Here is a 25,362-nt window from a genome sequence, read left to right as displayed (position 1 = left end):
TTATTCCAATGATTAGGGCAGGATAATTTTTAGTTTTCAAGCATCGTGTCCTTCTCCTATTTTCCACACCACACTCCTCTCACAGGTCAAATGCAATACGCAACCAAAAAAACCCAAACCAAACAAAAACCCAAACCAAAAAAAGGAAAAAAAAAAAAGCCATAGCAATTTAAATTCCCCAAACAGACCACAAATATGGCTCAACTGGCCACCACACTACAGACCTCCAGGTGCATACATTTTTCAGAAACCCCTCCACTTAGAGGACTGTGAGTTACCTCTTAAACTGCTGACATCCAGAAACACAATTTGAGACATTTCTAATATGATATACTGTGTATTAAATCAGCTTGCCAGCAGATGGTGTCTTTCTACTCAATTGAGACAGATAATTGGATAATTTCAGCTAAATGTTTCTAAATATCTAAATATCAATAAAAACATTAGTAATTTCAGTATTCCAGAAAGAAAATGTCCAGTTGAGGACTTTTTTTTTAAAGATGCTGGAAAACTATAATGACAAGGCAATGAATGCAAAGGAAAGCCTGTTTATGAGTTTCAGAAAATTTCATTCTGGACCTTCAAGTCATAAAAGAAATTCCTAAATGAAAATACATAAGACAAATTTGAAAAAAAAAAAAAACAAAACTACCACAGAAAGCTGTCCTATCGTCATGAAAGTAAATATTTGCTCTACATCAAAAGCAGCACTCTCTCAAAAGATGATGCAAGTAAGAACAGAAAGATTCCAACCACAGATAAGTATGGGATTCTTCATTTTTCAGTGATGAAAAAGGAGCTGATGGATGAAACAGTTATTATGCCGCCCTCACAACCTTGCAACACAAAACTTTTTTTGCTACACTGACCTCCAGAAAACAACACTGTTAAGGCTTTATCACATCACTGAAGAGAAATAAGAATTAAAGTCACAACCATAAATAATTAAATGTAAAGTCAGACTTAATAGCATACAAGCATGCTGCTTCTTAAAGCAGTTTTAAATGCCACTGCATAGAAAGTGCCAGCTGATTTTTTTTCTCTGCTGCAGTGTATTCCATGAAACCATTTTTATTCTGAAATATTTTTAAAAAATCGTCTGAAGTCAGGTCTGCAGCAGACCATACACTGTCATATAGACTGCAGTTAGCATCAGGTTAGCAGATGGACTGAAGAGCAGAACAGGTATATTTGCCTTAGGGGTGTCCTCTAATAAGGCTGAATCACTCAGTTTCTGAGATTTCTGGTACATTCTCTATAGTACTCAAAAATAGCTTGAGTATTTCTATCCAGTGCAGTGGCAGTTACTTATAAGGAGTGGTTTTTTTGAAGAAAAAAAAAAGAATGGAAGAAAACAAGGAAAATTGCAGCAAAGTATAAGGCATACCAAAAATTAAGTGCATTATTCCTCCACAGACCAGTAAACTTGATATCTATCTATCCATTTATCTATCTATATACACAACAGTGACATATGACCTTCTAGTGGTTTTGGACTTTTTTTTCAAAAGCTTGTCTAAAAAAAAAAAAAAACACCCCACAACAAAAAACAAACAACAAAACATGAATTAACTCAAATCTTCCTCCCAGGAGAAAATTAGGCAAGACTCTAAAGGTATGTGCATCATGAGGAAGACAGTCCACGTCTACTTGTTGTTCTTTCAAATCTTTGGTTCATTTAAAAAAAAAAAAATAGGAAAAAAATCATAGAATCACAGAGTGCTTTGTGTTGGAATGGATCTTAAAGATCATCTCATTCCAAGCCCTCCGGCATGGGTAGGGACACCTTGCACTTAACTAGGCTGCTCAGAGCCCCATTCTACCCGACCTTGAACACTTCCAGGGATGGGGCATTAAGTAATTTATAATAGTTCTTCCTCATAAAAAAAACAACACACATGTAGTGATGTCTACAAGAGAAATACTTCAGTTCAATTGGCTTTGGCACCTTATATTTAAACTTCCAATTAGCTGTGTTGCAACAATTCTGCCATTCTCAAGATTTCCACAGCTGAAGATTTGCTTGCCCAAGTTCAATGTGTGGCAATATATTTATGCTAAATTGCTTTCGAAAAAAACCCAACAACCCATTATGTTTTCATCATGATTATAAATTGCTCAATCATTTTCAAAAGCACAGTATGGAAACTGTTTCATCTAAACCTAGTCTTCTGATAAAAATCATATAACCTGTTTTTATTTAGTATTATGAAACTTGATAAGCAATAATAATTTAAATCCAATTTGAATAGCTACATTCTTTGCATTCTCAATTAATGATGATAGGGAATAGGAGCTGAATAAAAAACCACAAAGAATCACTTGGTATGTACTTGGAACATGGGCTTAGCTACACTGCAAGATATGGAGTCAGTTCCTTCTCTGTCCTCCCTATCAACCATAAATAATATTATCCATTGCAGTCTGTACATACTGAACCATGCTTACCGTGCTTGGCTAGAGACTAGTGCACTCAGTGATTAGATATGAGGCCTGCTGATCCAGTTTTCATGGTAACGCACCTATGTCTCTGTATAGATGACTCTTGCTGAAGTAACTCCATAATTCTGTCTTTTCAGGCTTTCTGCATGCCCGCTTAGCCCCAGGGCAACAGAAGATAGCTTCTGGAGAAACTTTTGGTCGACAATAAAATTAATTTCCATAGAAGCTAGACAAAGCTCTACTCAAGTTCACTGGAGCTCCTTTTGGGGATGTCTTCAGCTCACCAGCTGGGATGCAAGAGGCTGCTGAATGACAAGGATGCACACTGGACAAGGAATATGGGGTGCATGTAGGGGCTGGAACCCAGACTCATGCAGCATGGCAAAACCAGAGAGTCTGAAAGTATCCATGCTTCACCTTTAGATTAAGGATATCAACAAATTCTACAACTGTCAGTTTTTATCATTAATTAGTTATGAGAAGGTTAGGGGTAGGCAGCTGTGGTAAGCCAGCCTAATGCCTTGCAGCTGCTGCTGCAGAAAGGGGCAGTTTTCCCTTGCTCAGCCTCAGACTCCTGCAGTTCCTCCTGTGCTGGCACAGGTGTTAACTTAACCCATGGGGAGCCAGCCCACAGAACAAATAATCCTGGCAAGTTCAGCAAGTCATAGAATCAGTTGATGCAGATGAACGATCAGCAAGTGAGGGGAGGTGAAGCCCTATTGCCTGCCAAACCAGGACACCTGCCATGAAAACCAAGGCACTCTCCCCACAGCAACCTGTGAGACTGACATAACCATCTCATGAAGCCTCACCTTGCACAATCCAGTCCTAATATTTTAGCCTGGAGAAAGTGATAAAAGACCAACACTAGAAATAAAGAAGTGGCAGAGTCCACAGAACAGAACGACTGGAGCCAGGAATCAGACTATTCACCTGCAAATGGCTGGATTTGTTTGCTGGAAGCCAAAGAAGAAATAGTCTGGGAAACAGGGTCCTGCTGTAACACATGACTGCAAGTAAAACTACTGCTAATGAGAAAGGACTGCAGCTAGAGCAATTACTGCCAGGGAGAATAGCTGTTGGTACAATGAGACAGGCTTTATTTTGGCTGAGCACAGCTGCTGCAACATGTTCCTGCCTAACCTCCAGCTGTACCTAGACACTCCTAAGCAGAGAGATGGCTTCTAAAACACATACAAGCTTAAAACAGACAAGTATAACTTTCTACTAGGCTATACTTATAAAAGAAGAAAAGTATTACAGGCTTACTTTTCAAGAGGGTAGCTTTGCATTTAACTACATTACGTCAATAGTAAAAAGTCTCTTGAGTTCCTATCATTCAAGCAGCAAGCCTTTTTATTCCAGGCAACACAGGTTACATGAAGTGGGAAAGCTACTTGAGAATCTTAGGTTTGCTTTCCTGGATGAATCCCTCTGTGATTCACTATCGTAGGAGAACAGAAGAGAAAGTATATAAAAGAAGAAACAAGTGTCTTGTTAGCTAGGCTCAATGATGCTTGTCAGTATATTATCTCATTCAAAATCCAATTTTCTCACCCATATCAACTAATGAGAAAAAACCTGGGTGCTCAGAGGATTGCCTATTTTAGTTGCTCATCTGCACCCAGGCTTGCAAACCAGCATCAGTTTAAGAATCATCACTTTGGTCCTTGCGAGAACGTGTGACTCTGTCGCAGTAATATTGAAAGAACACATCGTACTAGCAAACAGTTTCACAGGCTGCACACAGTACTCTGCCTGAGGATTATTAAGCCAGCATTCTGCAAGAACTATATATTTAAATTTCTATCTTAGAAGGATATCTCAAAAAAGCAGAGTATGGCTAAATGAGCCAAGGTAGCAGAGATTCACTGACTTCCAAACAACTAATGGCCACAGAAACTTACTGAAACTTTTACTGATGCTATTTGTTGTCAGTGGGTAAAATCAGGGTCTGCAGTGCTCAGCTAAGATTGGAGATACCAGAATAACAAGAATAAGGTGTTTGTGAACTTCCTAAAATAGTAATCCCTGTTAGTTAATATATGCTGGCTCTCACAACTGATGTGGGTTTGGGGGCAGAGAGGCACGAGTGGCGCTGAGTACATTTGTGCGCTCATTCTCTGAACAATAGGTATTCATCATAGCTAATGAATGACCCACAGTACTAACCATTCTCCTCATAGCCTCAGGCAACAAATCATTTTCAGAATAACCCATCTTATTCAGATACTATGTGATCCTATTCTCGAAACACTTGGAAATTCTAGCATTAACGCTCAGGCACTGTCTGTACAGACATGGGTACCCAAATGAGATCATGTGACAGTCAGCAGGTGCAGACACTCTAAGATGAGCCTGGCAAGAAGACATCCCTATGCAACAATCATTCCAGGCTGTTAGCATACAAACTATGCAGACATGTATCTCTTGAAAGGAAATAAAATATACAGTGCAGTTACAGATAATGGCTTAAGTTACTTTCACCATTTCAGAATTTTTGACACTGTCTTTAGACAATGAACGCATATTCTACAATACTGCAAAGCTATGAAAGTCCTGTCAAAAAATTAAATCCTATAAAATTAAAACAGTATAACTCCTCTTGTGGATTATGCTTACCACATGATATGGAAGGACTATAGAGATTATATATAAAGTAACAGAGCCTTGTCATGGCTTATCACTAATTTACATTTTTTAAAGAATTACATTATTTTTGTAGGTAGCTGTTCCAGCTATTTTGTACACTTTAAAATCTAGTTTGACATGGATGTATAAAAGCAATCTTAACCACAAATGATGGCACCTATTCACATACAACTTTCCTGAATAACTATACAGGTCATTTTTGAATTCATAATGCTGCATTAATTACAAAAGAGAGCAGTAACCATAAGATGTTACCTTGTGATTTCACCTCAAAAGCTTTGAGTAGTAGCAAGATATTTGTAATTATAAATCTTACACAGTCTCATTTGAGTGTCGCATTCTTTTAAGACAAAAACCCACCCTAAATCCACAGTCAGTTGCTCTCACAAGCATTCTTAAAACCCATAATCTAAAATTTGACACTCTTCAGACTCATAATACATTGCATTACAGCTTTTAAATTTCAGTACTAATGCAAGTTTAATAAGCATTTCACAAGGAAATATTGGTTTTAAAGAAATCTCTTTGGAAAAGCAGATGTGGCATACAGAACTATTACTAAGTATTTAAAGTCAAACATCTCTGATGTCTTAGGTATTTAGAAAGGTTGTCTGTTGCCATCCAAAGTTTGTTTGTCTTTTTATACAACAACAAAAATATCCTGTAGTAGAAAGTAATAATTCAATATTTCATAGGCTTCCTTTCTTTTCTTTTTATTTCCTTCAGAAAGTTTCAGTTGATAGGAAATTTGCTCTCATATTTTATATCCTCTTGTTTTGTTAAAATCCACTTTAAGAAACATAATAAATACCATCAAGTATATCGGCAACTCGTTCCTATCCTCTTGTTTAAGTGCAAATTCTAGCAGCACAGATGATGTTAACCTTTGCCACTTGTGCTAATGGCTTTCACTAAAATCACATCTGATCTATTCAACCTGGAATGCCTACAACACAGAAGCCAGAGGCCAAATTTCAGCACATTATGATATGCATTTGGATGGCTAGTTTTCAGCACTACAGTTGAGCTCTTTGATGTTCCCCTGAGCTTTAATTCTATTTCACAGGAAGCTCATTCATAAATTATGATGTTTAAAAAAAAAAAAAAAAAAGAAAAAACAACAACAAAAGCAACCAACCAAACCAAACCTTCAGGGCACATCTCTGACTAACAAAACTATTTTTCAATTAAGACCTTCCTTTTTGTACATCTTATGTGAGTTCTGTCTTCAGAACTTCAAAGTAATAACATTTTTGTATAAATAGCTCACATTATTTCCCAGTAGTAACAACATTTAAATTCTTAATAAGTATTTCTCATAACCAAAGACCTGCTTACCTGGGGAGATGATATAAAAAAAGTTTTTGAATTCATCCATCCAGACTTCCGCAAGCCGCCTGTTATTTTTATTGATTATCTGCCCTGTACCTCCTGGAAAAGTGTACGGTGTTGCTTTTCTGAATACATGCCCAACATGTGAACAAGTCACAATTTCCAAAGTACCACCACACTGCCAGATCTGGAAGTGAAAGAACAATTATTACATAGTTACAAATTTTCAAAAGAGAGTTTAAAAATATTAATTACACGCTTCTGTTCAAGTTGAGAAAACAACGTTAGTTGAGGTCTAGAACAAATACATACTGCATGGAAGAGAACTACACGTTTTTTCCTGCCTAATAGCTAAAGATGCTCACAAGCCTGAGCAAGGCAGCATAAGAAAGTACTTCAGCCCTCACAGCAATGACGCATCAGCAAGAGGTTATTTTAGACAACCGGGCGAGCTGACCGCAAAGGAAGGAAAAGGCTCACATGAATCACAGGAACTAACAGGTGTCCAAAAAAGTACATTATAAAACAGAATCTCTATGCAAAAAAACCCATACACTTCTCATGGAAAGTTTCTGAAAATATCTTCAGTTTTGTTTTGGACCTTGAAAAATGGGAGATTCAGAAAGCTGAAGTACTTCAGAAGTACTTCTCCCTATATACTCTGAGCTGATAAGTAAAGCCAAGGGAAATGGTGCTATATGGCAGGAACAAAAATGAAAACAACAGTGATTAGGTCTACATTTCAATGAACACATGCAATCATTAAGTCATTAAGGGGCAAGAAGAGCAGGTTTGTAACAGGTGCTCACCTTTCACTGACACACTAAACTGCACTGATGAATCACCATTAACTGAAGTTCCCCCCTTAGCTTTTCTAACTGAACTCCTTTTAATACACACACATTTATTCTTCAGAATGATCATCTCAATATTTTAATCACAAAGCTCTACCATGCATTTTTGACTGACAGATAAAATCTTTCCTTATCTCCACTGGAGGGGAGGGAATGCTAACTGCAGCAGAAGAGGACACTGATGCAGGCAGCAGATCTGTATTTTACAGAACTCAATATGCACTATCCTGGGTAACAAAACACTGCAGAGTTTTACCTACCCTGAAGGAAATTTCTAAGTTTTCTCCACCCCAAATATCCATTCCAGCATCATATGTTCCGATTTCCTGAAAGTAATCTCTGTCTATTGAAAAAAGACCTCCTGCCATTGTAGGTGTCCTGGGAGAGGGGAAAAAAAAAGTGCACCAGTTACTATGAAAACATATACCTAAACACATTTCACACTTACACTTAAAAAAAATACATGTTTATTTCCCACGATCCTAACATATTTCTTCTCAGTAAGCTTCAATTCAAACTCAGTTATCATTGATGTATTTGCTAGCTCAAAATTTTCCAGAGATGGAACCAGTTAGTGACAGTTCTTATTTTCCCACTTCAGACTGGAGTCTGGATAGAGTAACAGGTCCTAGAATGCTGCCTACATTCCTCAGAAAGACTTTTGCCTCCAACACTGGTAACTCATAAAAAGCAAACTAGTTTCACACAGGACAATCATCATTCTGGCTACTGTGCTTGAAAAAGTTATGGGAAGGTTCAAAGCAGCCTGTTTGCTTTCACTATTATTGCTTCATAAAAGAAAAATTATACAATCAGGGCTACATCCAGATTTTCCTTTCAAATTTGTTACTGGTAGAAAAATTGAAACAGTGCTAGTAGTTTCTCAGAGCTTTAGAAATATCTCTCAAATTTAATCTTTTTTTAGACAACAAATACACAGTAAGTAAATTATATTTGATGACATAACTTTGTATTTCGAAGTTCTTTGATGACATAACTTTGTAGTTCAATTATTTACACTTTTAGCATAAATGATTTTATATCACTAGATATTTTCCTGAAACACTTTTGGCTTTTCTGAAATATATATAAGCTAGGTCACAATCTAACTAAAAATTTATATATTTTTTACCCCTCCTAAAAAGGAAACTGGGGGAGGGGACCAGTACAATTAGTCATATCCTGAGAAGACCTCTCAATTTCTTGATTTAAAGACAAACAAACCAGTAAAGGCCGTATCTTCAACTTCATGTGAAGTAAATATGGCCCACTTTTCAGAACAGCAAGGGCACAAAATGTATGTTTGCAACTGTTAAAAGGTACAGGTTATCTTTACATTTGTCATAAACCTACATGACATCCAAGTATAAATGAATGCATATAAAAAAATATATATACACACACATGCCAAAAATCAATGTAGCTTTTCAAAATACTATTTACTTTGTTACAATAAAAGTAAGGTTCAATTAAAAAATAAAAATAACCTTTGTTAAAACCTTTGTTAAATCATTAAAAAAACTAGCTAAAACTAGTAATTCTGCAGTAATTAACATGAAACTTAGAAATATCTCCGAAGTGACAAGTTGATGGCTTCCTTTATTGCTACCAAAAGTTAGCGACAACCAATCCCCGTAAAAACTTTTATATTGTTCCTTCAACCAGACAAAAAAGATGCTACAATTTTTAAACAAGTACTTAATAACCTCACTTACAAGTTTAACCTAGAAAGGATATGAAAATCTTAACCAGATGAATAATTTCTCGTTACCTAACAGGAAGGGTTCGATCTCCTTTCCGTCGATCCATCTCTCTCTGAGGAACAGGGTACCAGCGAAAATTTAGCTTCCAGTTGAACCCACCATAGGTCATGTCAGAACCTGCCATATATTCGAAGGTGTCATCACTGATTACATCAATGATGGGACACACTACTGTCCTCCTAGGAAAAGAGAAGAACCAAAACCTATTAATTAAAGTGTCAAAAAAGATGGTTTGTTGTTGGTTTTTTTATTATTATTTTTTTTATTTTATTAAACACTGGTTTTAACACATATGGTTTAAATTTTCATTTGCCATCTCTTAACAACAGTACTCGATAAATTATTACCAGGAAACATTCTCACATTCTGTCTTAAGAGTTAATTCTTATACAGGAAAATGTATTTTTCTGACACAGTTTTGGCAATGCCAGATCTTTTTTTTTAATTGTATTTGCATCATTACCAGCAATAAATATTCATTCCTTTACAGATGGAATTATTGATCCCAGCTTTCTCAGTGCTACATAGTGACTGAGTAAAAAACAAGAAGTTCTTGTTTCTAGCTGCATGGTCACAGAAACTTGCATGTTTTGAAATCAAAACTTGGACATTAACTCTGGGGACGTATACTTATACACCCTCAGGACTAAGAAGTGATAGTCATTGCTAACAAAGTATAACTACTGCATCAAAGTTGACAGAAAGTGGCCTCTCATGGGAAGCTCCGTAAAAAAATTCTGGAGTTGGTTGCAACTGAATTTAAAGGACTTAAGTTTGAGGCATTTGTACAAATTATAAGAAAATACACTTTAGTCTCACAGAAGATGTGCTAAACTAATTTAAAGTTTAGTACTTAGCACAGTGCTGAACAAAGACTCTTCATTCTTTGTAGCTTATTCATCATGTAATGCTATATTTTGTAACATCAAATTTTAAACGTGATTTTTATCTATAACCATAAGGACTAAATAGAGATCTGTAACACCATACTTAATATCTTTTCTATTTAAGATGCTATCTTCTAACAGACTAGGGTGCAACTACAGCTACTGCTCAGATATATGATTGTTTTAAAAAGCAGACCATTCTCTCACTGTTAAAACCTGTTAAATACAATTTCTATCACACTATCATGGGTGTAGATGATTTATTCTATCTGTAAAAAATACATCCCAGAAGATCAAGATACAGCACAGATTTCCACAATCAAAATCGTTACGAAATAAAGGAATTGCAACGAGAACCTGAAAACAGTAAACCTAACAGTTCTTTCTCACAATGTTGGTATTATATGAGATCCATTTCCTCCTCAAGAATATCTATGCGAATTCATGAAAGAACAGGTCAGGCTGCAGACTAATAACCTCAAATTCCCTTGCTTTCTCAACTCCATTCATGCTCAAGACTTCTGCTATTTAACACATTATTCCATGCATTCCAATACAGACTTCACTTGAAACAGAATTTTACTTTTAAAGAACTTTAACTGTGTAAGTTTTATATCCTTACACCAATGAGAATTTATTCAGCCCTTCAGAAAGTAGACATTTGCTTGTAGGCTATTTTGTAATACTAGGAAGATTTCTTAATAACCAAAAAAACCCAACGTGGGTGAATAGATGGATAATTACCTGTCAGCTTTGATCCTTGCCAGCAGAGGTTCAAGCCAGCCTACTGTACATTCACAATGAGCATCTAAGAAGGTGATGACCTGGCCTTTAGATGCAGCAGCCCCCTTTAATCTTGCTCTAATCAATCCAGAACGCTGTTCCATTCGAATCACATGAACAGGTACTTTTAATTTTTTCACATAACTCTCCAGAGGTCTTTTCAAGAAGTCTGCAAAGAATGATCAAAACCATGAAAACTGTCAGTTATGTAGTTCAGCTTTTTCTTTTCATGAAGAGACTTGAATTAAGAGACATTTCCTTGTTTCTTTTCTACTGTTTTCCTACTTTCTCAGCTAGTTTCCTCTGCTGCTTATTCTACACTTCCCAATAGGCCCTTCCACATTTCCAAGTGCTTCACTTGATAGCACAGAAAGTTCTTTCTCCTCTTTATTTCTTCATTATGGAAAACACAACAATGAAGAGAAGGTAGAATGCTTATACAAAAACCAGATGGGATAGGCAAATTTTTATTATGGAAAAGATGTGACTCATACTCAAAAACACATGAACAAGTGTTCTTGGACATAACACTTCTCTACCAAGAAAATACAGAAATGATTTGACTAGCTGAACATAATGAATTGCCTCCTAAGTTACAGTAATGTAACTTACAGATAATTTCTTTATCAAGAGTTTAAAACATGACCAAAATAATTTTTCAACTGTGCTTTCTCTAGGGTTTTCTAGCTCACATTTGTTTCTACTAAATTATCACTGTAACACCTAAAAAAACCTCCCAGAATCAGCTATACATAAATCAATATCTGTAACACCAACAAATCTCAACTAGGCTGAGGAACAAATTATTCAGAATAGAACAGTCATAACTGACCACCATTCACCTAGAGACTCAAAATTACTTGCATTGCACAGACCTATTGTGCTACGATGAATGTCAAAGGAAGAACAAAGAATTGAGGGAGAATGAAATTGACAGTCACAGAAACAGACTTCTGCAATAACTTGCAGATTTGCAATCTGTAAAAAAGGCAAAATTGTTTTATGGCACAGCTACGGAATATATCAGGTTATATACTCAAAGCACACAGGAGTTGTACTACAACAGTGCAAAGCATAAGGCACTTTTAAGTACCTCATACAAGAATAAGTGTGTCACTGGAGAAGGGGAAAAAAGCTCGGCATGAACTGTTAGTGGCTGTTTTGTAAATCTCAGGAGGCAGGGCTGACCTGAGGGTGATTACCATTCCTTACCACTGCTCCGGATGAATGAGTCCCAATTGCCTCCTAATTTTTTTTTCTGTGCATTGTTGGACTGTCACTAAAACCCACAGAAATAAGTTATGACACATCTTGAAAGCCAAACTGTGCTAAAAGTGTATAAGAGGTTGATACATCTTAAATATTTGTCTCCAGAAAACCTCAAAGCAAGTTAATTCTTATTTTGCATATTAACAGAGACTCAAATGTAAAAATGTTTATTAGTACAAACCAAGTGTACATGGCTAAACATTTTGTAGGGCTTATGGGGTTGAGCACAGAGATCATTTAGCCAACTGCATCTCTAGCATCTCTTTACAGTGCAGCTTTCCAAAGCCACTAATTTAAAAGAACTAGTATCATGGAAATGTTTGTATATGGCTTCCATGATATACATGAAGAGAGTGTACAGCATTTCTCTAATCATCTGATGAGCAAGTCACACAAATCAACATGTTTCTCTGCAGATTTCAAGTGTAATACTGATAAGCCTTTAAAGTAGTTCTAACCACTTTAAAGCTGAATGAATGAATATGGGCTGTGACAGTGGTTCTTGAATGTAGTTACATTAACAGAATGGTAAAATTCTGACAGGAGGAAGAAAGATTTCAAAAGTACAACCACAGCCAATCAAGAACTAACATAAAGCAAAAACTTACATTACAGAAAGTCATGGTCAGTATTGCATATCTACCTACCTTCATCTCCCCTGTAAAGTATTTAAAATTTCAATCTATCAAGTACTTTTCAATTTCTTTTTCTCTATGTGTGCAATGTTTTCACTATGAAGGGAATAAGGTTAAGAACAGTCCTTCTCCCACGTTTAACCATGTCCATAAGAACATTCTTATGAACTATCACCTTGTTCAAAACTTCAGAAGGGACTAGTCCCAGAAAAAAGCAATATGACAGACCTTCAGTAACCGTGCCCTTAAAATATTACTATAATTTCAGCAAAATAAGCAAAAAGATAGAGCTTGATGTCTCATCCCTATAAAAACATGATAAATAAAACTCAGGCATCAAGATTTCTGAAGTTCCTTTGCTACCAGCAATTAAGATTAAATGCTCATATCTAAACAGCTATTTTCCCTCCAGAACATCCTCTCTAAAAGCAGTAAACAACCCTCACAAACTGCTCCCTTTTCTTCCAGTAGCAGAAGTTTAGCTTTTTGGATTAACCATATATCCAGAAACTGATAATAGTTTCCTGTAAGGCATGACTTTTTTTTCTCTTAAAAAAAGTACCTGACTAGTCTTTCAGTGCATGCAATACATTTTGGCCTATAAGAAATACGAGGATCAAGCTGTAGAATTATCTTCTATGCAAACTTATTGTAATGGTTTTATATTAAACACTGTAATGAGAAGTCAGATGCATTACACAGGCTGTTGCCTATGAGTGACCTACAGGATGACAACCGAGTAATTTTTTAGCATTGCTTCATACACTTCCAACAGAGTGAGGTTTGATAATATTAAAAAACCCACACATACACACACAAACATGATACTTCTATGTGGAAACAATAATAATTCATGTATTTTTAGAAGTATAACTCTTTGTGGTAGATATTCAACCTTTTTCTCTACCAAAAGGGTGCATAATTTTACCTAGGACTATGGATGGTTTAAGGAGCAGCAGCAGAAAGAATGTCAAAAAAGCAAATATATTCTGTTCAACTCAAGTAAGTGTGTTAGTTGAAAAATACCTTGCCAATTCTATTACTGAGTCACACTGATGCATATAAATGAAAAATTTAGTTTCAAACATTTTTTTATTAAACTACAGTAAAACACAAATTTATCACATACAAGCTTGCCAGCACAGTTTTTTTAAGAAGAGCAATTATTTTCATAAGATGTTATTGGCAGGAATTTAGCTTTGGTTACATTGCTTTGATCTGTATCTGTATCACTAACTTCTGTGGATGTAGTTTATCCTAATGCAATCTGCCTACCACACTGGGTTATTCAGTGCTGACCTAGTTTTAAGTACTGCCGAATCCTGATTTCTCCTGTTGACTTTTTTTAATAGTTACCAAAGATCAATACTGGAAAACTAAAGTTACAATCCTGATCAGTAACTAGAGAACAATGATACAGATATGTCTTGTTTCTCCAAAGCTTTTCTTTTCAGTGTAAATAAATCTGTGACATTATGCAAATTCATTCTTCTAAAGACCATGACACTAACAGGTACAAAGTGTGCTTCAGGCAGACTGAATGCTTACTTTATTCCAATTAAAATTACTCTGATGCTAGAATTCAATATATGCTACTCAGGCTGAACACTGTCTTTTTCTGGAGAAGTACGCTGTTTTAATTCAACACAAACAGAATGCTTAAGTAGCATATGTAAACTCTTCAAATTTTCAGGCATCATACCCGTCAGTTTTGTTTAATCTAAAAGCATGCTTGATGGAACCATAATAAGTTTTTGGAAAACAAAATAAAAAAAACTACTTTCAGTAATTGTTGAAATTAATGACAAATAAAAAATGCTTAAGTGATCTGAAATGAAGATCACAGGCTTCAAAATGAAGTATTGGAACAGGTTCAATAACCAACAAAAAAAACTATGAAATACTCTATCTTTCAGCCTGGAATTAAGTTCCTTTGTTTTTATTACCTAATGCAGAAACAGAAAAGTTATCTAGAGAAAGCCACATGTTTTTTGCAAGTGGACTATAATTTTATGATTCATACTGAGGACATATATATTGCTATGCTAAAATTGATTTTTTTTTCTAAAACAGATACTGAAGAGGTAAAACATAAGTAATATTATTCTACATTATTCTAATATTAGCTTGCTCTTTATTTCTAGGTCATACAGAAAACTGACCTGTCACAAATAATAATTAACACTGATTTTCAGTAGTGCCAAGGACTGTTTTAATAAATGAAATGTGGACTTTTTATATAAAGGTTGAAAAACTACAACAAAATTGAGGGGTATTATTACAAATTACCCACAAGAGGAAAAAAACCCCAAAAAACCAAAAAAAGTTTGATTTTGTGCCTTTCTAAAAGCAAAAGTTGATCACACCTCTCATCTAATCCAGAACATATTAATGTGGCAGCATTGCACTTTGCATGGGCATTTCTCTTCTGCTGCCTGCATGTAATTGTATTTAAGGCCTCCGTCCTTTCTTCCAAATTACACTGGAATTGGCTGAAGCAAGTAAAGTCAGGATCAGTTAAAAAAGAAAAGCAAAAGCAAGTGAGGGTGCCTGAGAGAGGAAAGGAACACAGCCAAGTGCAAACACAACCTGAGTGTATTAGCTGTGCTTCCGTAGGAAAACAGACTGGTCAGAAGCTGATCAGAGTTAGCTGATATGATCTTGCTTTAGTCCACTCAGCTACTCCACAAGTAGCTGTACTCTAGATCCACACAGTATGGAACAGGTCAGTTACCATGCAAGGCATCATACACACATGTAACCTGAAGAAGTAAATCATTATATCTTCTATCAGATTTGACATGAAGTGGAAAAATCCACTTCTAATTCTCTTTAGCTTCTGTTAATCACTGTAATGGTTCATCACTATCTATCCTAAAACCTCCTGTTAGCCACTGTAATCCATGTACCATTGTGCTGCTTATACCATATGATCTGAAATCCAGTGTCTCTCTTCATACATGCAGATCTCAGGCATATCTTGCTGTTTCAGTCTTCTACTGAATAGCAGTCTTCTGTGACAACAGTCAGACATGTTACTCTGAAGTTGCAATTACCATATGCAGCAAAACATGAATTTTGCATCACTGGAATCAGGAGCATCAGGCAGAGATGTCAGTATGCTGAGTGCAAAACCCTTCCATGTCTGAAAGATGGGAATTCCTTCTGATAGAGATAATAACCTACAATTGGTGACTATCGAGACTTTTTACTAGTGTTCTAGTAGCCATTAGTCCTAGCAGAAAACTTTCAAAATAGAAACATAGAAAAAGGGGTGATTCGATATAAAAATACAGAAATGTTTTAGACAAAAAACCCCTGTAATACCATCTCACTTCCATTTACAAACAAGAAAAAAAAAATCCAAATTATGCTTTATAACCCATACCACCAAGAAAGATTAAGCAAAGAACATGCAATGAAAATTAAATTTTTATTGTCATCTAGAATATTATTTTTATTTTTAATACACTGTAATTTAAAAATACTATGAAGAGTAAAATCTAAATAATGTTACATTAAAAAAAAAAAAGTCAGCTCAAGTTTTGCCTATCACACATGGCAAGTTTCATTCTGTAGCATGAAGCTTTCATCTGGAGCACTATTACTAAGAAATGGAACTTCTAACAGCGTAGAAACTCAATTTTCACTTCCCATGAACTGAATAATCAAAATTAATTCCTCTGAATGCCAAGCCTAATGGTGGTAGCGATGGTAAATTCGGATGTGTGTAACAAACAGTTGCCTTTGCTGTTATTCACCAGGTGACTCAAGTATTAAATGCCCTCAAGCTTTATGAACGTGCTAAAATTCTAAACGCAAAACATGAAAGCTGTAATATGATAAACCTGCTGGCAAACACAAACTCTACACTGTCAACAGAAAAGTAAACAGACAGATAAATTTACACTGGCTTTCAGTGCAGAATGAGCCATCTGTATTTCAAAACAAGTGTTGCTCCCTTTGCCTTCCCCTGCCCCAGCTAATGTGTTTTGCTGAAGAGGGCTAAGCCCATAAAAAGTCAGCTTCAATTTTTGAAATAATAAAAGCAGCAAGCTAAAACACAGACATCATCATTACCTCTTTCACTGGCATCATCAACAAGGACGATTTCTTCCAGCATGTGTCGTGGTGACCGGTTTATCACGCTGTGAACAGTTCGTAGAAGTGTGCTCCAAGCTTCATTGTGAAAAACAATGACAACACTTGTTGTGGGAAGGTTGTCTGCATACACCTTCGTCTTACACCTATAAATAAAAACAAAGCATGCATCTGTGAAGGTCAAGCCTTCAGTTAGAGCTGCAAGTTTGAGGTTTATCTCTGAGTATCAATATTAACATTCCTGATACATCGATTGTATGCAAAGTACGGAAAGGAGCAAACAGTGCACAGATTCATATCTTTACCTATCAACCACCACGACTTCCATGCATACACCTATTTATTCCAGCCTACCACTCAGAAAGAAGAACCTAAAGATCAATAACCAATTCTAGAAATCAATCAGGCAGCCATACTACTAACAGAGTATAGTAACAGATGACTTATTTCTGCTACCCCTGTTTTGTGAAGTGTAGTATGTTTAGATACACTAACCCAAGCCCCTCCTTTAGGCCTGCATTCCCTCCGAGGGCAAGGGGGAAAATCTAGTACTGTAATCGAGACAGAAGGGAAATTGAGAGAGACACAAGGTAAGAAATGGCAAATTTAAACTAGGAAGTAAATGTAATAAAGGTAGATAATGAACAGCTAAAAAATAACTAAAAGAGGTAAAGAATTCGGATACAGATGATGTTTGGAAAAAGCTGAGACTACACACATACTACCTACAGTACCAGTGAGTTAAGTATATTTCATAATTTAATGTGATTATGTTACATTAAAAACAGAGTTTTCCCACTTCATTGTATAAATGTTTAAGTGCTATAAAGGTTCGTCAAATTAAAACAGAACTATGCTCACATGCCAAAGTTAGCATGGAAGAACCATAGGTCTAGCTCTGCTAACAGCATATACAGGGCATTTATACAATCTGTGACATACACTCCAAGTAACTCCACATGCAGACAACATTTTTACATTTTGCAATGCTATTTTGTAAAACTAGTGATATTTTCAGTATCTTCTACAAAAATCAATACACGGTACACAAAGTACTGATCACAGTTCTGAAAAGACGCAAATCTCTTCTAAAAAGATAACCACGCAAATTTAAGTGTTCTCTGCACAGATCTGTTCCTCCTGCACATTCAAAATCACACACAATTACTTAAATAAGATTTGATAGTACTAAATCTTTTAAGAACCAAAGCTAAAGAGATATATATGTACATCTCAAACACAAGGAAAACACTGAAGCAGAAAAAGAAATATATTCAATGGAGCTGCATTCCAACAAAAAAACTTTTATTAGATCCCAAATTTTTGAGTCAGGTCACTGTAATGTAACCTGATCTAAATGCTACTAAAATACATTAACAAGTATTCATGACTATCATCCTAACAGCAGCACAGTCCAAGGGCTGGAGAGGACACAGTGCATATCCTCTACCCTAAACATACAAAAACAATACTGAAGGATCAGCCTGCTGATACAGGATCGTGGTGTCAGCATCCAATACTACGCCAACCCGTGAATGTCAGCCAGAACTAGGCTCCCAACATGAATATTTTATTTGTTGGATAACTTGGTCAGCCAGAGCAAGTCTCAGAGAGAGCAGCTCTCACAGCACATTGGCATTTCAGCTCTGAGGTGGCGACAAAAGCCCAGTGTGCACAGATATCTCAGAAGAGATCAGTAAGTCCAGGTACAAACAAAGAATATCTGCAAGAGCTTCTGTGGAATCATTTTCCATTTTCAAGAATTGAAGCAGTAGGTTCAGGCACTATCTGTCTTCAATATTATACTTACTTATTATACAACTATAGCCAAATTTAATTATTCGTCACACTGAACTGAACATTATAAAATCTTTATGAAAAAATCTTTGTGAAAATTGGTGTTATCCCGATTTATTTCGTGTATAAAAAAACACTTGCAAAGTGTGCCAACTGAAAAGTTATTTCTTTGGTATCCCTTGAAAAATAAAATAGCTTCTCCAAACAATGCTATGAATTTCAGAGGAAAAATTCCATCACAAGTCAAATAATTTTATCGCCCTGTTTGCTACTTGTTAAGTCTATTTTGGCAATTTTAAAACCAAAATGTTTTATTCCTTCTACTGTAATGCTCCCTAGACCAGAAAATAAGTGTGTCTGATTGTAGACCTTCAGCTACAATAGTAATACAAATCCACCAATTGCTCCTCTACTTTTTGGAAGAATATTTGTAAAAAAGTCAAGAGAAGCCTGTTAGCAACTCTCTACGAAAAGCAGTAACAATGTGGTGAATGTCATTCACCAGGAATATCATGCTGGGGAAGCCACAGGATCCACTATTGTAGTATGAAATCTCTCATCTCCAGCCTTGCTTTTCATCATGGCTTTACAGAAGATTTTATTTTACTGAGCTCAAATCAATGAACTGTTATAAACGACAGCCAAGTGATCAGGGACTACAATGTTTATACACCATTACACTCTCTGAAGTATAAATATATTAAAACATTTGAGATCCGTCTTTGAAGGGGAGCTTTTTAGCACCAAAAGAAAGGCTTACAAGAATTTTTGGGGACAACCCTCCCACCCCTGCAAGGCATTCCTACTGCCCTTCCTGCGGAAGGTGAACACGCTTCTTGCCATAACAAGATGTGCCCATTCTCACCCCCAGAGATCAACGCCTTCTGCGGTAAGAATCTAAGAGTGACCACAGTCTGGCACTTGGTTGCTGGCTGGGTTTAAACCATGAGACTCGATTACCGAGATGTAAAAGGCTGCCATGCATAACACAAGGGTGTTTCATAACAAAACTGGCTTGATGTTTTTGAATGCTCTTCTTAATAAAGTGTTTGGTATGAAATTATTCTGGAAAGATTCATCGATGCAGGCAGGATAAATGAAAAGAATTAAGAGTATGAGACCTGGTTTTTAATACTTCTTTTACCTGCCTCTCTACATATACCTTTTAACTATATTTGTACAAATTGTTGTCAATACACACAAATAAAACCTCCTGTTTTTAATTTTGAAAACACTGATAACTTCTGTACCCCCTGGAATATATTGCTGCGGAATATAAGACAAATAAAATAGAACACTTGATGCCTGTGATTAGACATTAGCATTCTATGTAAACCTCATGTTTTATTCTTATTAACAAACATTTAAATTAAGAATCCTTTTTGTCTTTCATTTGTAAACAAATTACCCCAGAAAAGGAGTACTATAGAATTTAAAATGAAGCATTAGCTTCAACCAACAGTTATGCAACATTAGAAGCAGAGTATAACCATGAGGGGTATGACACACAGGCAATGAATTAAGGACAATTTGAATTTTAATGACTTACTAATATATTGTGTTCCCTTTGTTGAGTCATGCCTCAAACAGTTTTAAAATTGAGTGCATAATATTAGGAAGGCATACCATCTCTAGTAATCTAATGAAGACTCCAAACAGTAGATGAGAATATCTACTCCACATGGAATGCATCATCCTTTCCTTAATCTACAGCATTCACCATGAAAACTCTCAGCTATTGTGACTCCATTTATTATTTAGATTGTGGAAACTCCCCCAAAAATGTGAGACATTTTAAATACAAGCAGAGACTTACTGTCCTATTACCTAAAAACACAGAAAAAGAATAGACCAGATTGTTAAAATATGATCAAGACAAAAATCCTAATTAGTCTACATTTCTTGATGTACACATTATCATGCTCAAAACAATTATGTTCTTAATTTCATAGCAAGTCTCTGTCTCATGCACTGAAATCCCCATTAATTAAGTTAGAAACTAGTCTTTTTAAGGTTGTTTTATGAAGAAGCCACAGGACTATAAAGACATGACTCTCTCTGACCTCTGTAAGATGCTCCTATACATTTTTCACAGAATTTCATCTTTTTGCAATTTTGCATCATATATTTAGAATATTGCATTCTGCTCTGGGGCCTCCAACGTAAGGAGGACATGCTCTTGTTAGAGAGTCCAGAAGAGTGATAGAACAAGGGAGAATGGCTTTAAATTGAAAGAGAGTAGGCTTAGATTGGATATTAGGAAGAAATTCTTTACAGTGAGTGTGGTAAGGCAGTGGAACAGGTTGCCCAGAGAAGTTGTGGATATGCCCTCCCTGCAAGTTTTCAAGGCCAGATTGGATGGAGCTTTGAGCAACCTGTCTAGTGAAAGGTGTCCCTGCCCATGGCAGGGGGGGTTGGAACTAGAGGATCTTTAGGGTCCCTTCTAACCCAATCCAATCTATGATTCTATGAGAACAGTTTGGCCCAGTTCATTATAACTACATAGTTATTCCTATGTCTATATCTTCCCAAGAACACGTGGCAGTGTAACAGGTCAGAATTCTTCATAAATTGAAATCAGGTTTAATGGAAAAAAAAGCAAAGGAAGACAGATCCTACCATATATCTGTATAACACTGCTAAAGAACAGGTGACAGCAAAAGAAATACAAGTTGTTTTCCCTAACACCCTGTAGCCAGATTTCAAAATTTTAAACCCATTAAAAAAGTTTATAAAATGAAAGGCTAAAAACAACTGAGTTTTATTATGCTTCTCTATTATTGTGACTCTTTGTGAAGGTATTAGTTGAATCTTACATATAAGCTCCGCATGCTTTACATGATGATGTTCAGAAAAAAAAAATCTCAGAGAATTTTATTCAGCGGAATAAGTATAGCCACTTGAAAACTATCTGATGCTGCTTCAAATGCACCTGAAGAGCCTCTGAATAAACTGCTTTCCTACTTTCAGCCCAGAGTACAAATAGTCCACAGGAGACATTACAAAAATAACCTGAAGAGACAACAATAAGGTAATTCTGTCCAAATAAAATTAAATCATTAAATCTCAGAGTTTAATTGCTACTTCAGCATTATATTGCACAGAAGGAAGACAACTTTTCATTTTGCACTTTCTACAAGACCACAACCATACACACTCAATCCTCCTCCACATCTGGCAGAACTGGAAGCCTCTCTTCTCTCATGCCAATGAAGGAATGAAAAAAAAGACATACTTCACCACTGGAGGGACAGACGAAATCTACGAGGTGATCACACAAGATCCTTTGATTGAACCCATCAGAAGGTTATATTCTTCTGATACTTAGCTGCTCTGCTCAGTGACCAACCTGGAGGTCAGTAAAGCTTACCCGCTCTAGCCATCGGCACACACAAGATACCGACATGCCAGGAACTCGAGACATCACCCTTCACTATCCTAATGCCACCTCCTTCAGGTTACTATTGGGTCTTTGACAAACACCCCAAATGTTACCTTAAAAAAAATTCAACTGTGCAGCCATCTTATTACAGAATAGCACTTGACATTTTACCAATATTATGAAATTGTATTCATGGATCAATTTACTTACAAATTATTCCTAAAACCCAAGATTGAGTGCTACATGTTTAATATTGTCAAACTTTAAAAGAAAAATATTTACAATGTTAGAATGATCTGTTTGCACACCCTTCAGAGTCATGCTAAATCATTTCTGAAGGTAAAAAATGAGGATTTAATATTCAGATAACTTTAAATACTTTTGTTTCACCAGCTAAAAAATTCGCACCCCCAAGAAAGCTACAAACAGGGTAGATGTCTTGTAGGAAAGAAGGTATATGCTACCATAATGTTTATGCAGTGAACACAATGAGGAAAATCTCATTCACTGAATAAAAACATGAAATAAATTGTAGGTAATTTTCTAGAAAGATGAGGTCATAATTATATTCTGCATAAGAAATAAATGTTGAATTTCTAAATACTACAGGGCAAACCTCTATCCCCTCTGATACTGCCAACATGTTATTCTCCACAGAGGAGAAATCAGAGAACAAGTTAACATTGGAACATGTTTTTAATATGGCTTTTTCAAAACAAGGCCACTCATGCTTAACTAATCATGAAAATTAATAGACTCAGACACTACCTGAGCCATGATTTGCTATACCTGATACCAATTTTATTCCCGGATTCCATCAGCCTTTCAAACAAACAAGTCATAAGCAATAATTTACGGTGGCTCAAAAACATTAACAGCAGTAAAACACATATGTAACCCTTGTTTTCTAGCCCAGTGCATGCAGCTCAGAGCACTCTGACAAAGGACAGAGATGCAACAAAAGTAAAAGTGTCTCCTGTGCACTAAGCAGCTCAGTTGGGAAATCCCAGAGGAGCTCGGATTGGTGCTCGTACATGCAGTATGATAACACAGTGCCAATGCATTTTTGAAAGCTGTGCTAGCAACAGATCAGGGCAGGAAGGGGAGCATCTTCAGTCATCTTACAAATTTAGTACAATCTTTTATCTTGAATACTACAAACAACAGTTATAAATAAACTGCATCTCAGAACTTAAATTTGACAATGACACATAGGAATAATCCAAGTCTTGCTGAAAATCAGGTTAGAGCTGAAGTTTTGAGGAAATACTACATAGCATAGCCCCTGTAATAAATCTGTTTAATACTGCAGATGCAGTACAAGCAGAGTACACAGTATTAAAATATATTGAGAGTCTCTGAAAAGCAAGCATCGGTATCCTTTGACTTGAAAACACACATTTATTGTCCTTTGAGGTTATCAAGCTTAATTCCTGATGGATAGAAAACAAAATCGGGAAATCTGAACTCCTCTCATGAAACCTCAGGTTTAATTACTGATACCTGATGAATATCACTGCAGTGCCATAAAATGTCAGTATTCCATTGCTTACCTGTTCGTATACCTTAAGTTACAGCCTGCAATAAAGTTAATGTAACAAAGCTGAGGCACAGCTATGCCCAACAAAAAACCCTCCCCTCTACTTAAATCATGGGTGAAACCAGTTTTGAAATAAGACTCTGAGAGTCACCCTGAAGCTGCTGAGACTGACCTACATTTCCATCAGAGGGGAACGCCCTGTAGCAAGGTGGAAGAAAAAGTGTCAAAACACTACAGTAAGAATCACCAGGACTCAAGTCAAGGGGTGTGTTTCTGGTAAACACTGACTTAGTCTTTCCTGAATATAAGGAGCAGCCTCATAGTATCATTTAAAGAAGGGCGTTAATAAATCCACTTCCTATGTAAATTTTAAGAATGCTACAAGCTCCCAAACTGAAGACAACCAAGTTGGATGAAGATCTGATTTTCATACAGAAGCAAAACAGCTAAAAGGATTAAAAGCAATACTTCTGAGAAAGATGGAATCACTGGCTGTTGAAGCATGTCAAACCATGTTTCACTACAGACTTTGCATACAACCACAGCTTTAACTTGCAGCAGCACAAAGAGAAAGCACTGCAGATAAGGTTGAAACAAAACTTCACACTACCCTGAAGCTGCTTCTTCCCATCAAATCAGAATAATTTAGTTTAGAAAGAGGTCTTCATTTCTACGATTCAGATCACAACTCCAATTAATCTTTCTGAACAGGTGCCTTGAATGCAGGCAAATCCCTTATTCTTATTTAAACATTTCAGTGCAGCCTGTTTAATGTCTGCCTTCAATAGTATTACATAATTTACCTGACATCAAGAGTATGAAACTTTCCTTTCTTCTGATCTCAAAGATTTGGATATAAGAAAGGTCGCATTATCTCATGAGTCAAGTAGAAATCTTCTTTAAACCCTGAAAACAAAATCCAAAATGGTTCTTAAAACCATTGTGGTTACAGAATTCAAGCAGAACTTCACAAAAATAATAATAGCTGTAATTGACTCTTTCCTTATCCTGAAAGTGATCACAGGAAAGCATCTATTGACAGAAGTAAAACAAATTCTGTCCTCAGAGACTGAAATTGAACCTTAAGATCTCTAGACAAATTATTTTCCATACCTGATCTACCAATTTGAATGAAGTTCAGGATATGGCAGCTCATCCAAAATGGATGAGCAGAACTAAGAAGACTGCAGCTAAGAATGTGTTTGTGCATGTATACATGTATATGCGTGTGTATGTAGCATTAAAAAAAAAGAGAGAGAAAAAAACAATTTACAGGAAGCAAACTGATTTTTAAAGTGACCTTTTTTCCCCTCTAAGCTTTCTCTAGGAAAAAGATTTACAGGCAATTTCTTTCAGCTAACTCACTAAATCAACATGAACAAGAACAATTCCAAACATTGATTCTACAGGGGGCCAGTAACAAGCTATATGCACCACAAAAGCCAGATGAAAAAACATTACTGTTTGAAAGAACAGTAAAGTCTTTAATACCTCACATGCTTTCAGACTTCCATAACATTGCTGAAAGTTACATTCCTGGCGATCAGGTCAGCAGATTTTCTTTACAGATGCCATGTTAATTAACAGCCTGGATTTCAAGCATGTATCAAAATGTTGAATGAACTCCTGAAGTCTTACACCACTTATGTTGACAACTCTGCCCTTTTTTAAGTATCTTTACATCACTATTACCTAAGCTAAATGAATACCAAAAGTTCACAAAGCTTATCACGATTTATGGGGATTTAATACACAGATTCTGTAAGAAAGCTTTTTTTCCACCATATTGCACCTAATCTGGTGTGACTGTGGGCTTCTGCCAAAAGCAACAAACCCATGTTTCACCACTGCAGTTTTGTCCCATCCCATTCTTTGCACCAGATCTGGTAGTCGTACAGCTGCTGTCTGTGTTGCTTCAGTTTGCT

At 36.2% G+C, this 25,362-nt stretch overlaps 1 protein-coding gene across 1 annotated transcript in view; it reads right to left on the bottom strand.

Moving 5' to 3' along the window:
* The window catches only part of GALNT1 (polypeptide N-acetylgalactosaminyltransferase 1), an 86,909-nt gene that overhangs the window by 6,744 nt on the left and 54,803 nt on the right, over positions 1 to 25,362 (bottom strand). Inside the window, exons 5-9 of the mRNA XM_027881886.1 lie at positions 16,698 to 16,864; positions 10,675 to 10,882; positions 9,052 to 9,222; positions 7,541 to 7,658; positions 6,433 to 6,613 (exon numbers count right to left, since the gene is read on the bottom strand). Coding sequence (XP_027737687.1) covers positions 6,433 to 6,613; positions 7,541 to 7,658; positions 9,052 to 9,222; positions 10,675 to 10,882; positions 16,698 to 16,864 — 845 coding nt within the window. The remainder of the gene's footprint in view (positions 1 to 6,432; positions 6,614 to 7,540; positions 7,659 to 9,051; positions 9,223 to 10,674; positions 10,883 to 16,697; positions 16,865 to 25,362) is intronic.

The sequence above is a fragment of the Empidonax traillii genome, unplaced genomic scaffold, assembly GCF_003031625.1.
Source record: "Empidonax traillii isolate 1590-97213 ecotype Southwest subspecies unplaced genomic scaffold, ASM303162v1 scaffold98:size2021230, whole genome shotgun sequence".
Taxonomy (NCBI): domain Eukaryota; kingdom Metazoa; phylum Chordata; class Aves; order Passeriformes; family Tyrannidae; genus Empidonax; species Empidonax traillii.
Note: the sequence above shows the minus strand (reverse complement) of the source record. Positions and strands in the feature narration are given on the sequence as shown.